At 43.2% G+C, this 14,877-nt stretch overlaps 1 protein-coding gene across 2 annotated transcripts in view; it reads right to left on the bottom strand.

The window, feature by feature from the left end:
• Positions 1 to 14,877, bottom strand: part of ATG4A (autophagy related 4A cysteine peptidase) — an 83,187-nt gene that overhangs the window by 26,303 nt on the left and 42,007 nt on the right. For both annotated transcript variants that reach the window (XM_047764579.1, XM_047764581.1), the window contains 2 exons: positions 5,507 to 5,617; positions 2,623 to 2,694 (listed from right to left, as the gene is read on the bottom strand). In XM_047764579.1, coding sequence (XP_047620535.1) covers positions 2,623 to 2,694; positions 5,507 to 5,617 — 183 coding nt within the window. The remainder of the gene's footprint in view (positions 1 to 2,622; positions 2,695 to 5,506; positions 5,618 to 14,877) is intronic.

The raw sequence follows: 14,877 nt of genomic DNA, 5'->3' as shown, positions 1-14,877 counted from the left end.
TGCAATTTTGGTAGATGACTGGCAACACTTAAGTCTGTGCCATGTCATCATTGGCCTGACAAAACCTGGCTCTCCGTGACTCACTTCTCAGGGGCAGCAATCTTACCTTAAAAAGTTAAGGAATAAATGTTACCAAAGGTGACCATCAAAATGGTCAAAGAAATCTGGAAGGCTCTCTTTTTTTTTTTTTCTTTTTTTCTTTTTTTTTTGGTCTCTTTAGGGCCGCACTTGTGGCATATGGAGGTTCCCAGGCTAGGGGTCCAATTGGAGCTGTAGCTGCCAGTCACAGCCACACCAGATCTGAGCCACGTCTGCGACCTCCACCACAGTTCACAGCAACGCCAGGTCCTTAACCCTCTGAGCGAGGCCAGGGATCGAACCTGCCTCTTCATGAATACTAGTCAAGATTCGTTTCCGCTGAGCCATGACAGGAGCTCCTGGAAGGCTCTTGACTGGTCTAAATAGACATTATGAAGGTCTGACCAGCAAGAAGGACAATGCACAAGGGAGGAAAGAGTCCTAGATGAGGCATCAGAAGACTAGTCTCTAGTTAGCTAATCCAAGTCTCATCTGTAGACAAGGCGTAATAGCTCACACCCTGCCTGCTCTCAGTGGATATTGTAAGAATTAAATGAATTGACAGAACATTTAAAGATGTAGTACATTTCTGGAATTCCCTGGTGGCTCAGCAGGTTAAGGATCCGTCCCTGTCACTGCTGTGGCTGAGGTTGCCAGTGTGGTGCAGGTTTTACCCCTGGCCCAGGAACTTCTGTATGCCATGGGTGCAGCCAAAAAAAAAAAAAAGATGTAGTAGTACATTTCTAATTTATGAATAGTATTTTTAGTTATGACCACACTCATAACACCAAATATTTACATTGTCCTGAATGGGCTGTAGAACACATTCACAGATACTCTCTTATTAATTTAATTTTTTTAAGATTTTTATTTTTTCTATTATAATTGATTTACAATGTTCTGTCAATTCATTTAATTCTTACAATATCCACTGAGAGCAGGCAGGGTGTGAGCTATTACGCCCTGTCTGCAGATGAGACTTGGATTAGCTAACTAGAGACTAGTCTTCTGATGCCTCATCTAGGACTCTTTCCTCCCTTGTGCATTGTCCTTCTTGCCGGTCAGACCTTCATAATGTCTATTTAGACCAGTCAAGAGCCTTCCAGGAGTTCCCATCATAGCTCAGCGGAAACAAATCTGACTAGTATCCATGAGGAGGCAGGTTCGATCCCTGGCCTCACTCAGTGGGTTAAGGATCCGGTGTTGCCATGAACTGTTAAGAAGACAATGGGTTGCATTTTAAGAACACCTGATGTAACCAAAATCCCAGAAGTGTAGCCAGGGTGAGCTCAGTATCCTTTTTCAAGGCAACAATGAAATCGGATACCTTGGAAGGCAGAGAAGGCATTCTGCTTTCATTGCTTTCCTTTCCCAACGTGGAAGTGGAAAAGTACGCCGTAAGCACAGCTTCACAAGACTTACTCTAAAGGGGGAGGGGGGGGACACCAACCATGTAAGAGAAGTGGGCCAAAGTGGCCGCTCCTTTCCTTTTGTTGTGGGGACTGAAGGGGAGTTGCTACAGCAAGATGAGGAGGGTTGAGCCAACTCGTGAGCTGGAAGGGGAGTCCTTTGGCTCTTGCAAGTGGCGGAATTACAGGCCAGGTTATGTATGGAAAAGATGCAATGAGGCCCACATGAAGAAGAGATCATCTACTGTCAAGACATTGTCAGAGTTGAATTGCAAATGTTTTCAAATCTTTCAAAGATCTCTTCACCCGGTAAAAGTTAACAGTTTAGAATCATTGGGTACTAAAGATTGTTCTTTTGTTTATTTTGCTCAGCTACTTCCTGTGGAGAGGGAAAAAAAAAAAAAAATGTCTGTGTGAACTTCATTTGTTGCACTTATCAGAAAGGTTGATTTCACTCCAGATACTAGATCCAGTCCTGAACCCAAATCAGTCAGACTGGTTTCATCTTAGGAGAAGAGCTTCCAACATTTAGGTTTGGTGACACTTTTCCTACAGGACCACGAGACTAAGAAGAGGTCCCCCTACTTGCAAACATTTTACAAATTTTCTCTGGAGAGACCCTATTCACTTAGCTTATTGAACTATCCTTTTTCCTAGACAGCAGCTGCCTAGAATTAGTTCCAAGCAAATTCCCATTATAATTCATCTCCCAGTGTTAAGATGTTTTCATCAATAGGAGGAAAAAAGCAAAGGAATTATTTTCTTTCCTTGAAGGTACAGTCACCTTTAATAATCCAGTAGCTCTACAAAGTAGAGGGTTGTAATTTGATATCATCCAAATGAAAAGTTTGACTCTTTCCTGGATCTTTGAAGTAAAATAATACTTCTAAGTATCTGAACACTTGAGGTGGGCTCAAAAGTATAATGGCATTACACATTAACACCGTAGAACCATACAAGATGCTGTTCTTTGGCAATGAAACTTCTAGATAAAAGCATAAGACTTAACTACTCCCCCAAATTAAATTCTTCGCCATAGTGAGCTGTTAATTCTGAGGTTTCTGTGAAGTCACTGATAACCTCAGGCATGCTATCTACAAGGAAGAAAGCCCAGTACAACAAATGATATACTTACCAATTGGTGAAAATTTCCTTCTGTATGTAAACCACAGACGAGCACTTATATCAGCCAACAGCTTAGATTTTTCTGTAATTAAATGTGAGATTAAAATTAAATCACCGTATCCCATCCAAAGATATCTGCCTTTGATTACTGAGTCAGCAGCAAACTTATTTTCAAATAACCAGTCAATTCCATTGTTATGAGGCTAAGGGAAATTCGTAGGAAACCCAATCTCATTTGAAGCAAATAATGCCAGCATTTCCACCCACCTCTGTTGTGACCAGAGCTATTCACTGGCTGGTACAGGGATGCTAGTGGTTCCTGTCTCTCCTTCTCACTAAGCTCCATAGCCTTGGCAGGTACTTAACCCTTGGGTCATGGCCTAAAGACAAGGGCCAGGAAAAGCAAGGATCCTGGATAACCCACTAACAAGGCAATCAGCCCCCGCCTGAATGATGATGGTTGGTGGGGTCTCTCACCAGCACCCACTGTCTGTTATCTAAAACTCAGGATGGGTTGCGTGCATGTGAGCACACACACAAATGCTTAATGAAAAAGGAGATGTCCCTGCTAAACAAATGAAATGCGTAAGAACCTTACCAATACTACTTAGTACAACTGGCATTTGTAATCTATATGGAAATATAACATGACAAATATTGGGGAGTTCCCACTGTGGCTCAGTGGGTTAAGAACTCAACAAGGTGGAGTTCCCATCATGGCTCAGTGGTTAACGAACCCAACTAGCATCCATGAGGATGGAGGTTCGATCCCTGGCCTCACTCAGTGGGTTAAGGATCCGGCATTGCTATGAGCTGTGCTGTAGGTCGCAGATGCAGCTTGGATCCCGTGTTGCTGTGGCCCTGGTGTAGGCTGGCGGCTATAGTTCCAATTGGACCCCTAGCCTGGGAACCTCCATATGCCTCAGTGCAGCCCTAAAAAGACAAAAAAAAAAAAAAAAAAGAACAGGTACCCATGAGGAAGTGGGTTCGATCCCCAGCCTTGCTCAGTGGGTTAAGGATCCGGCAGTGCCATGAACTGTGGTGTGGGTTGCAGATACACCTCGGATCTGACATTGTTGTGGTTGTGGTGTAGGCTGGCAGCTACAGCTCCGATTCAACCACTAGCCTGGGACCTTCCATATGCCACGGGTGAGGCCCTGAAAAGACAAAAAAAAAAAAAAAAGCTTTTGTATATATTTTTCAAAGCTTGTGTTCTTATATTTTATGGCATAAATTTACTTTGATGGCCACAAATATGGCTTCCACATGTCCATCTTAGATGTGGTTGTGTCTTTCTCAGTCTCCTGTCTCCCCTTTCTCAACAACACATCCATTATCTGTATTCCGTATAGAACTTACAGCCATTGCACTTATAAAAGAAGAAAAGGCAATTCAATTTTAGCCAATAGCCTCTATTTTCTCTCATCTTGCCTTTGAACAAATCAGAAAGCTAAGCTGTCTGGACCTTCCTTCCCCTCCATGTCCCCAGTGTCTAGCACATTATGGGAAGCAGATGTGAAAAGGAGTAAAACCTCTGGAAACATACTCTGCCTGTGTTTGAACCCTGACTCTGCCATTGACCTACTGAGTGGCCGGCCTTGTCACCGGAACCCTCTGAGCTTCAGTTTCCTCATCTATAAAATGGGGGAAATCATAGTACCTACTCCATCGAGATGTGAGTATTCAGCAAGACGATACCACGTGGAAAGTGTTGACATGGTACAGTAGTACGCTGTCAGCCTGCGGTAAATGCTGTTATCATATCCCCTTCCCTCATGAGCTCACACCCCGCACTCCTTCCTCTGATAATCTCTATGCTCCCCAGCTTGCCCCTATGCTAGAAAGGCCGGGAGAAGTTGCAGAGACATTTTAACAATAATTGCACTCTGAAAGGCATTTTCAACTTGACCTTGGAATATGGGCATATTGGCCACTTGGGGGATCCCTGTTGCCATAGAGTGCAGAACTAGAAAAAAATCATCTCCAGTCCCTGGAGGCCAGATCCAGAAAGAGAAAGCGACTTATCTGAGGTGGGAGAAGAGTCTGAACACAAAAGGTCTCCTAATTGCTAGCTCTCCACTATTCAGGACTCTCCCATGACAAGGGTGAAGCCAGACTCCGATGGAGGTAGAAGATGCTAACTTCCTCTCCTGACTTTTGTTCCGCTTCTTCTTGTCCCTCCCTCCACACTAGGGCCTCCAAAGGGGAGCTCTCCTCGGATACAAAAATCAGAGCTGCATCTCTCCAAGCTCTGGGTTGTTAGCAGATTCAGGTTAAAAGGTCGTTCCCAATTGATAAGAATGTTAAGGGCGAGGAAGCAAAATCCAAGCCTCTTTTCCATGTAGCTGCAGTGGCAAAAAGTCCTATACAGAATCAGACTAAACGGACACAGTGCTGCGGTCGGCAAATGCTTTAAAATGACAAAAAGACTTCTCAGGGTCTGATATTGTTTCTGATTGCCCTGGGCTGTCGAGAAGTCCCCTGGGAAGCACTGTTTTTCATCTAGACAGAAAAGGACATGAGAGGAATCAGAAGTATGTAGCCCAGTCATTAAAGACTAGATACTGGTTAGTGATACCAAGAGCACGTCCATGTTTTTTGAAACCTGAGGCTAATAAAATTCAGGGATTCTCCTTTAAGAAAAAAAAATATGACCTTTTCAAATTGTGCAAATGCCTATGACCATGTGAACACACTGCTAGGGCCTCTCAAGGCCTTGGAAGGGACTTTGTGTGCAAGGAAGGGGCCTGAGGCTTAAACTCCTCTGGCTGCGAGGTAAATTGGCCTGGGAGTAGCAGTAACACTTATCATCCAAGAAGGAAAACAGGATAGGACCTTAACCTGGGGCACCCACCTCATTTGGATTCTCACAGATAGATGCTACCAAACCTTACCCGTTTTCAGAAGATGCTGTTTTCCCAAGATCCATACCAGCTCATCTGTATCTGGAAAGTCTTCTAGGTAGTCATTGAAAATAGTAATCTGGTTTTCATACTTGGATAAAACTGAAAGAAAAGGAAAGAAACTTAAAGCAAAATTTAATAGAGGGGGCTTGCTGCTATGGTTTACTGATTATTACCTTTGCCCTGAAGGTAGAAGGTCACCAATTCAAATCTAATGGGAGCAAATCCTCCAAAGACACTCACAAGGCCTCGAAATCCTTTAGTAGCGGGATTTTCTCTTGACCACCTATTCTGACCCTCCCTTTCTCATGGTCCCATTTGGCACCATCTCTGAATAATATCTTGTTCAAAGTTATGGCAAGAAGTTCCCATCGTGGCTCAGCAGAAACGAATCTGATGTGCATCCATGAGGACGTGGGTTCGATTGCCCAGCCCCACTCAGTAGGTTAAGGATCCGGTGTTGCCATGAGCTGTGGTGTAGGTCACAGACACGGCTCAGATCCCGAGTTGCTGTTGCTGTGGTGTAGGCTGGCAGCTACAGCTCCGACTCAACCCCTAGCCTGGGAACCTACATATGCCATGGGTGCGGCCCTCAAAAGACAAAGACAAAAAAAATTTTTTATCAAACTTTTTTCCCCAATGAGGCTTTCTTCATAAATAGCCACTTTTTAACTTTTCCTAGTGTAACTAGGAGATACAATAATGTCTTCATATGCAACCCCTGGCCACGTCACAGAAAATATTGCAAGGGTTTTAGTGGCCAGTGGCTTAGAAGGGGGCTATGACAAGCCTGAAGATTATACAACTGTGAAAACGTTATATTTTATCTGGAAGACCAGATATTTTGACAGTACTTTCACTGTCATTTTATTCACTTCTAACTTCTGCAAAGAAGGATCTTGAAGCTGCTGATAAATATAACTTGTTCCTTGTTCCTGGGATTCACAAATAACTATGGTTATCTCTCAAAAGAAAATAAACAAAATATAACTTTATCTTCCTAAGTTCACAGGCCACACTCTCAGAACTTAGAGCCATGTAATGTGGGATGACGTAAAATTCACTTTTGCACCACCTGCGGGGGTAAATGGTTTGCTAAGAGTCAAGACTGACTTATAGGAGTTCTTGTCGTGGCTCTGCGGAAACGAATCTGACTAGTATCCATGAGGATGTGGGTTCGATCTCTGGCCTCACTCATTGGGTTAGAGATCTGGTGTTGCTGTGAGCTGTGGTGTAGGTCTCAGACGCAGCTTGGTTCCTGCATTGCTGTGGCTGTGGTGTAGGCCAGTGGCTACAGCTCCAATTCGACCCCCTAGCCTGGGAACCTCCATATGCCACAGGTGCAGCCCTAAAAAGACAAAAACAAAACAAAACAAAAAACCAAAAAAACAATGACTTATAAAGGGGCCTTATTGCAAAAGTTCTCTTTGAGTAATTTTCTGAGAGAAATAATATTTGTAGGTAGTAATTAAGTTTCCAAACCAGCCCAGAAAAATCCTAAGCTGTAACCAGACAAATCAAGTTGATAGTATATTTCATAGTTTATGGTGTTATTTCAATCGCAAACCATATTTCAAGTTCAAAGCTAAGACAACCCAATACACACATCCATCTCTCAGCTCCTGAGGGCTCCCCAGCCCCCATGTGGAGGGGAGCATGGAGAGAGAAGGGGCCATGTCTGTGCAACTACAGTAGCTACAGGGACTCTCCCAGATCAGCCTCTAAGAGCGCCAAGGGAATACTTTCCTACCAAAAAAAAAAAAAAATGCATTTGTGGGATGTGTTTAGCTCACTTGAAAGGACAAAGTGTTTCCCTTGGGCTTTGCTTTCTAAGGCAGGAGCATGCTGTTTTCACTGAAATGAACATTCTGAAGTATAAATGAGTCTTATCTGGTCGTGAAGACAGATTACTTGCTTGGAGGTTGGAGTTATACTTTGTATGGTTTGTATAAGATGAAGTTATGATTTGTTTGAAGTTAGCATTTTAGAAACACAGTTTCCCAGGGACACGGCCCTTCTTGAAGCATATTTTACCGAAGCCCAACCTTTCGGGGGTTGAAGTAGCCTTTCTCCTCAAGATGTTTTCATCATTAAGGTCATGGCCCTGGCAGTCTTTCAAACCAAGAGGAGTTAGAGATGAGACTGCCATTTCATTCCCCAGTGAAAACTCGTCACTGCTGAATCTGCCAGGGAGCCTGTGTCGTCTTAGCCTTTCTGCCACTGGCCTCGGCCCCTGGCCTGTGCCCAGGAAATACCAGGCTAAAAATGATCATCCAGGTCAGGCCATCCCCAGGAGGTGGAGGACTGAGGTGGCGTAAATCACACCGTGTACCTTCCCACCCCTCGCAGGCAAGAGAAATCAGGATAAAATGAATATCCAGTGTAGCCTAGACAAGAGAAAAGTGTCAGCAAATCAGTAGCCTGAGAGGAGTGTGGGGAAAAGGCAACCTCCTACCAGATGGGGAAGGGTGGCACTGGATAAATGTACAGCATGGATGCATATAAGCCCTGGGTCTTTTTTTAGTAGTGACTGGAAAAAAAAAAATTTCTCTATCGCCAACTCTGTCTCAGTGAGTCATTGCCCAGCTATCTAGTCAAAGGAGTACTGCCCCTTAAAGCCTGTGAGAACTGCACTGCTTCATCTGAGATGGCTCTGACCAAAATGGTAGCCAAAGAATTTTCCTCTTGCTCTACCGCCCCTCCCAGGCCAGCAAAGAGGGCCTTACAGTCCCTATTCTTCCTGACTCTCCTCTTAGACTCCTAGAAAGCAGTGTGTCAGGCCACACCCAGCCTGAGTTGAAAGCTACCTGGTTGAACCAGATGAAAGTCAGGGCAGAAGATGAGATTAACCCAAGCAAAGAGCAGTAATATGGGGAACGGGGAACGCATACACAGGGAGTCTGGGGAGGAAAGAGGAATGGGTGTCCCACAAGAAGAACTCAGAGAAATGAAGAAACCACCTGGGCTGTGGTTGAGGTGCAGAAATGAAATGGCATTTCCAAAAGAATCACTTCTCATGGCAATATTTTTAATTTCATAAACTACTTCTGTCTTGGCTTAAAACTAACAAAACAAGACATCAGCCCCATATGAGTTGCTTGCTCTTGTCAGCCTGTTTAAAGACATGGGGACTTTACAAATACTGCAGCTTGGTAGACCAAGAATTAGTTTCTACAAGGTCTGATGGACAACAGGCTTCACTCTGTTCCATTCTACTTTAATAATCATTGCACGGAAATCTCTACAGAGTTAGCTTCATAGTCCATAATTGGAAAAAAAAAAAAAAAGATTCCCCTAAAGTCCTGGAACCAAAAAGTCTTCCAGTCTTAGCCAAGGGGCTCTGTGTACACATTGGGGCATGCCTTCAACAGTCAGCCAGGCAGTTGATTAACTCTGCCTTAGTCTTCCCTTTCTGCTGGTACAGAGCTCAAGGTCAGCCAGAATGAGAGCTATAGGGCCTTCTCAGGTCTTTCCTGAGCATGCGTACAACCTTGGGCATGCACATAGCCCTGAACATGCATATGGTCTTCTAGATTCCTGAAGGAATATGGCCCAACTTTTCAAAGTCCCAATGGACATATTATTCCCTAGGTTTTCCTTTAAAATTCGTTGGTTATCTACTCCTCAAACATCTGTGAAATTAATCAATTGCCTCTAACCGTTTTCAAAAAAGCCCTGGATGGAAAGCTTTCTGCACCGCTAAGGCAGGGCAAATAAATACAAGTCTTGCATGTGGGATCTGCCAAGGAACCACCAGACAAATCAAATAATGACAATTCTCTAGAAATGAGACTTTACAGGAGCTCCAACCCTATTCTGTGTCCTCCGGCAGCTACCAGGCTGCTGGTTGTCCCTGTGATTGCAGGCTGTGGATTTTCAACACTACTGTAAAGCTGGAAAACAAAGGTCAAGTGAAAATGCCACAAAGCTCACTATTCTTATAAAAATGCAGCTGTTCTTCATAAAAAAAAATACTCCCCAGATTGGTACAAGCCTTTGGTTAATTTTCAGAGTTCTGAAAATTGATTCTGATTATTTCTGCCAATTCATCTCTATTATGGGCAGAATTTTGAGAAGCCCTCACTCTCCCATTTTTGCTGATGATGGACTTCAATAATTTTCTTTCCAGGGGTTGACTATATTTCTAAGGATTATTCTGTAAACTGCAAGTAAATGAAAAAAGAAATCACTTTGAACAACAAATTTTCCAATAGGGCTTAACAAAGATTTGTATATCAAAGCTCTTAGATTCTGTGGGGTTTGTGCCCCACAAATAACACACTCTAAGGTGAAATGAAAAGGTCACAGAATCTCAGGGCCAGAAAAAAATCTGAGATACCTGAGACACCACAGCATATCTTCCTTGTAGATCACCCTATTCTAAAAGCATGCCAGAATACTGCTGGTTCCAAACTGCCTTCTCAGCATTACATACACATTTTTTTCGATTTTTTGTAAAATTGACGTATAGTTAATATACAATATTATACAAGTTTCAGGCATACAACACGGTTACTCACAATTCTAAAGGTTATATTCCATTTATAGTTATTATAAAATGTTGGCTATGTTCCCTGTTTTGTACTTGTAGCTTATTTATTTTATACATAGTAGTTTATGCCTCTTAATCCCCTACCCCTATTTTGTCCTTCTCCCATCCCTCTCCCCACTAGTTCTCTGTATCTGTCAATGTGTTTCTATTTTGTTAACCTTCACTAGTTTAATACGTACACATTTTAACATACTTTCAGGTCACAGCTTCAAAAACATAAGAAAACGTTCCTGGGAGACAGGTATGGTAAGGGCTGAATATAGTTCAATATACTCATTCCATAAATTTTCACAGAGTACCTACTATGTGCTAAGCACAGAGGATAAAACATCACTGAGATGTAGCCTCCATCCTTCAAAAGCTTTTAATCTAGTAGAGAGGATAGGTCTGGAACCAACTAACAATGAGTACTATAAGAAAGGAAAGTGAGAGAGAAGAGATCAAGATGGGGATATGGAGCCCACCTCCCTCCACCAAACACATCAAAAATACACCTATATGTAGAAAGTTCTCACTAACTGCAAACTGGCAGGAGGACTCCCATACCACCAAAGCTACAAGAACAATCCACACATAATTAGGTAGTAAGGGAGGAAAAGTGCTAGGATTGAGACCTATGCCTCTGGGAGGGGGCTCAGAGGAAGAGGGCAGTTGTATGGGTAGATACGTGCCCTGGGGAGCACGCAGGTCAAGTCACAGACTGGGTGTCCCAGTCCTGGGGCCCTGTGTGGAGAAGATAAGCCCTATTGGCTGCTCAACTCATGCCATAGTGCCACACTGGATATGGGGTGCCTATGACAGGGGAAAAGATTTGACCATGGTACACAGGGGCGACCCAGTCCCAGAGCAGAGCGAGTCTTAGTTCTTACTCAAGCGATGCCTCAGAAGCCCCCCGGATCTCTGACAGCAGCCGCTATACCACAGCTAACCTTCCAATATACACGGAGATTCCACATAGGCACCGTCAGTCCTGTAGAGCGGTTCCATAACAGGGCGGGGGTGGCAGAGGCTGTGAGGGACAAAAGGGATCTGCACCTGAGGCTATGTCTGAGCAGAGCCACAGACATCTATACAGGCAGTACATTGGACCTCTGTCAGTGCACAGGCCCCACTCGCTTCAGCACTCCCTTCCTCTGGGGCAAAGGTCCCGGTGCAGGAAGAGGGAAAACACACCGACTTAAAGGGAACAGAACTCGCTCAAGCCCCACCCTCAAGGTTTCTGGCCCAGCAGCTTGGGAGCAGACTCGGCCCCTGACAGGATGGTGAGAGTCACTAAGCAAAGAGGAAGTCCTGCCTCACCCCTAGCACCAGCTCTAGCCCTTACAACTCCGGCCACATCAGCAACCAAGGACACCCTGAGAAAAGATGTGACTTGTGTTCACATCAAATCCAGCTCTCCCACCAAAGGCATCAGACACACGCAGTCTGTATAGGAGCAGTCCAACAGAAAAAAAAAAACAAAAAAACAAAAAACAAAAAAAAACACCTTCTAGACTGAAATAGATGATTGTTTCACCTAAATGCAAAGAGGCAAGAAAGTTAAGCAAAGTGAAAACACGGAATAACTACTCTTCAGTTGAAAGAGCAAGAGAAAACCCCTGAAAAAAAATAATGAAACAGAAATAAACAATTTACCAGGCAAAGAATTTTAAATATTGATAATAAAAATGCTTAATTGAATTCGGGAAAAAAGCATCTCAATAATGAACACATCTAAATAATGAACATTTCAACAAGGAACTAGAAAACACAGAAAAAGATCCAATCAAAAATGAGTACTTCAGAGTTGCCATTGTGGCTCATTGGGTTACAAACCCGACCAGGATCCATGAGGATGTGGGTTCAATTCCTGGTCTCATTCAGTGGGGTAAGGATCTGGTGTTGACATGCGCTGTGGTGTAGGTCACAGACACAGCTCAGATCCTGCATTGTTGTGACTTTGGGGTAGGCCAGCACCTACAGCTCAGATTTGACCCCCATCCTGGGAACTTCCATATGCTGCAGATGCAGCCCTGAAAAGCAAAGAGAAAGAGAGAGAAACGAATAGTTCAATGGCTAAAATAAAAAACACACTAGAAGAAATGAATAGCAAGCAAAGTAAGACAAAGGACCATATAAGTGATCTGAAGACAGACTAATGGAAACCAACCAATCAGAAGAGCAGAAAGAAAAACAAATTTTAAAGAAGGAAAGCAACTGAAGAGATCTCTGGGACAACATTAAGCATCCAAACATTTTCATTATAGGGGTTCCACAAAGAGGAGAGAGAGAAAAGGGGATCAAAACTGTATCTGAAGAAATTCTGCCCAAAAACTCCCCAAATCTGAAGAAGGAGACAGATATCCAGGTATAGAAATCACCGAAGGTCCCAAACAAGATGAACCCAAACAGACCTACACCAAGACATACCATAATTAAAATGGCAAAAGTGACCGTGAATTCTAAAGGCAGCAAAAAAGCAAGAATCATAATCAAGGAGATCCCCATAAGGCTATCGGCTGATTTCTCTGCAGAAACCTTGTATGCCAGGAGGGAGAGACATGACATATTCAAGTTCTCAAAGGGGGAATCCTGCAACCTAAATATTCTATCCAGCAAGATTATTATTTAGAATAGGAGGTATAAAAAAACTTCTCAGACAAGCAAAAACTAACAGTTCATCAATATTAAATCTACCCTAAAAGAAACGTGGAAGGTCTTCTCTAAATGGAAAAGGAGAATCTATAGGAAAGGGAAAATCCCATTAGGAGAGGCAAATATATAGTAAGGACTGAGGATCAAACACTTCAATAAGTCAGTATGTAGAATAAAGGACAAAAATATTTGTAAAAGCAACTAACTACAATAAACTTTAAAGGGATAAGATTGAAGACATAAAATATGACATCAAAAACAAAATGTAGGGAGGGGAATAAAAAAAGTAGATCTTTTAGAATGTGTTTGAACTTAATTGACTCCAAGTTTTGTTTTGTTTTGTTTTTTTTCTTTTTTAGGGCCGAACCCATGGCATATGGAGGTTCCCAGGCTAGGTGTACAATTGGAGCTACAGCTTCCAGGCTACACCACAGCCACAGCCAATGGAGGATCCAAGCCACGTCTGCAACCTACACCACAGCTCATGGCAATGCCGGATCCTTAACCCACTGAGTGAGGCCAGGGATCAAACCCTCAACCTCATGGTTCCCGGTCAGATTCGTTTCCACTGTGCCACGGTAGGAACTCCCTGACTCCAAGTTTAAATCAAGTAGATATAATTACAGTTCAACATAAATGAACCCCATGGTAACCACATATCAAAAACCTACAATACATATGCAAAAACTGAAAAGAAAGGAACACAAGCATACTGCTATGTGAGCTGTGGTGCAGGTTGCAACCAGGGCTTGGATCCCATGTTGCTGTGGCCGTGGCATAGGCCTGCAACTGCAGCTCTGATTTGACCCCTAGCCTGGGAACTTCATATGCCATGGATGCAACCCTAAAAAGAAAAAAAAAAAGAAAGAAAGAAAGAAAGAAAAAGGATCATATTATCATGATCAAGCTGGATTTAGTTCATGGACACAATGATGGTTTAACATTTGCAAATCAATCAATGTGATATACTGCATTAACAAAAGGAAGGATTAAAATCACATGACCACCTCAATAGACACAGAAGCATTTTACAAAGTTCAACATCCACTCATGATAAAAACTCTCAAAGTGGGTACAGAGGAAACATATCTCAATGCAATAAAGGCCATTTATGACAAATCCACAGCTAACATCATATTTAGCAATAAAAAGCTAAAAGCCTTTCTCTAAATTCAGGAACAAGATAAGGATGCCCACTCTCTCCACTCTTTCACATAGTACTGGAAATTCTAGCCACAGAAATCAGACAAGAAACAGAAATACAAGGCATCCAAATTGGATGGGAAGAAGTAAAATGTCACTATTTGCAGATGACATGATACCTTATATAGAAGGCCCTAAAGTCTCCACCCAACAACTATCAGAACCAAATCAATGAATTCAGCAAATTTGCAGGATACAAAATTAATACACGGATATGTTGAACTTTTCAAGATAGCAGAGTAGAAGGAACTTGTGCTCACCTCCTCTCCTGAGCACACCATAAACACAACTAACTGCTGAATAGCCATTGATAAGAAAGACTGGAATCTGCCAAAAAAGATATTCTACATCTAAGGGTATAAGGAAGAAACCACCTCAAGATGGTAGGAAGGGTCCACTCGTGATATAATCAAATCCCATACCCCTCAAGTAGGTGATCCACAACTGTAGAATGATTATACAACCGAACTTCTCCCACAGAAGTGAGAGTTCTTGAGACCCGCACATCATGCTCCCCAGCCTGGGGATCTGGCAACAGGGGAAGAAGCCCCCAAAGCATTTGGTTTTGAAGGCCACCAGGGCTTGATTGCAGGAGCTCCACAGGACTAGGGGAAGCAGGAAATCCATTCTTGGAGGGCACACACAAAGTCTCTCACATATGAGAACCCAGGGCAAAGGCAGTGACTTCATAGGAGCCTGGGCTGAACCTACTTGTTGGTCTTGGAAGTCTCCTTGGGAGGTAGGGTGTGGCTATAGCTCTCTCCATGCACATGGACACTGGTGGATGGAGATTTAGGGAATTTTTCAGCTGTGTGAACTCTCAAGGAGGCAGACACCTTGCTTGGGTCATCAGCACCAAGACCTGGCTCCAACCAACAGCCTGTATGTTCTAATGCTGAGACACCTCAGGCCAAACAACCAACAGGGCAGAAACACAGCCACAGCCATCAGCAGACAGGCTGCATAAAGACTT

This window comes from Phacochoerus africanus, chromosome X (assembly GCF_016906955.1).
Source record: "Phacochoerus africanus isolate WHEZ1 chromosome X, ROS_Pafr_v1, whole genome shotgun sequence".
Classification (NCBI taxonomy): domain Eukaryota; kingdom Metazoa; phylum Chordata; class Mammalia; order Artiodactyla; family Suidae; genus Phacochoerus; species Phacochoerus africanus.
Note: the sequence above shows the minus strand (reverse complement) of the source record. Positions and strands in the feature narration are given on the sequence as shown.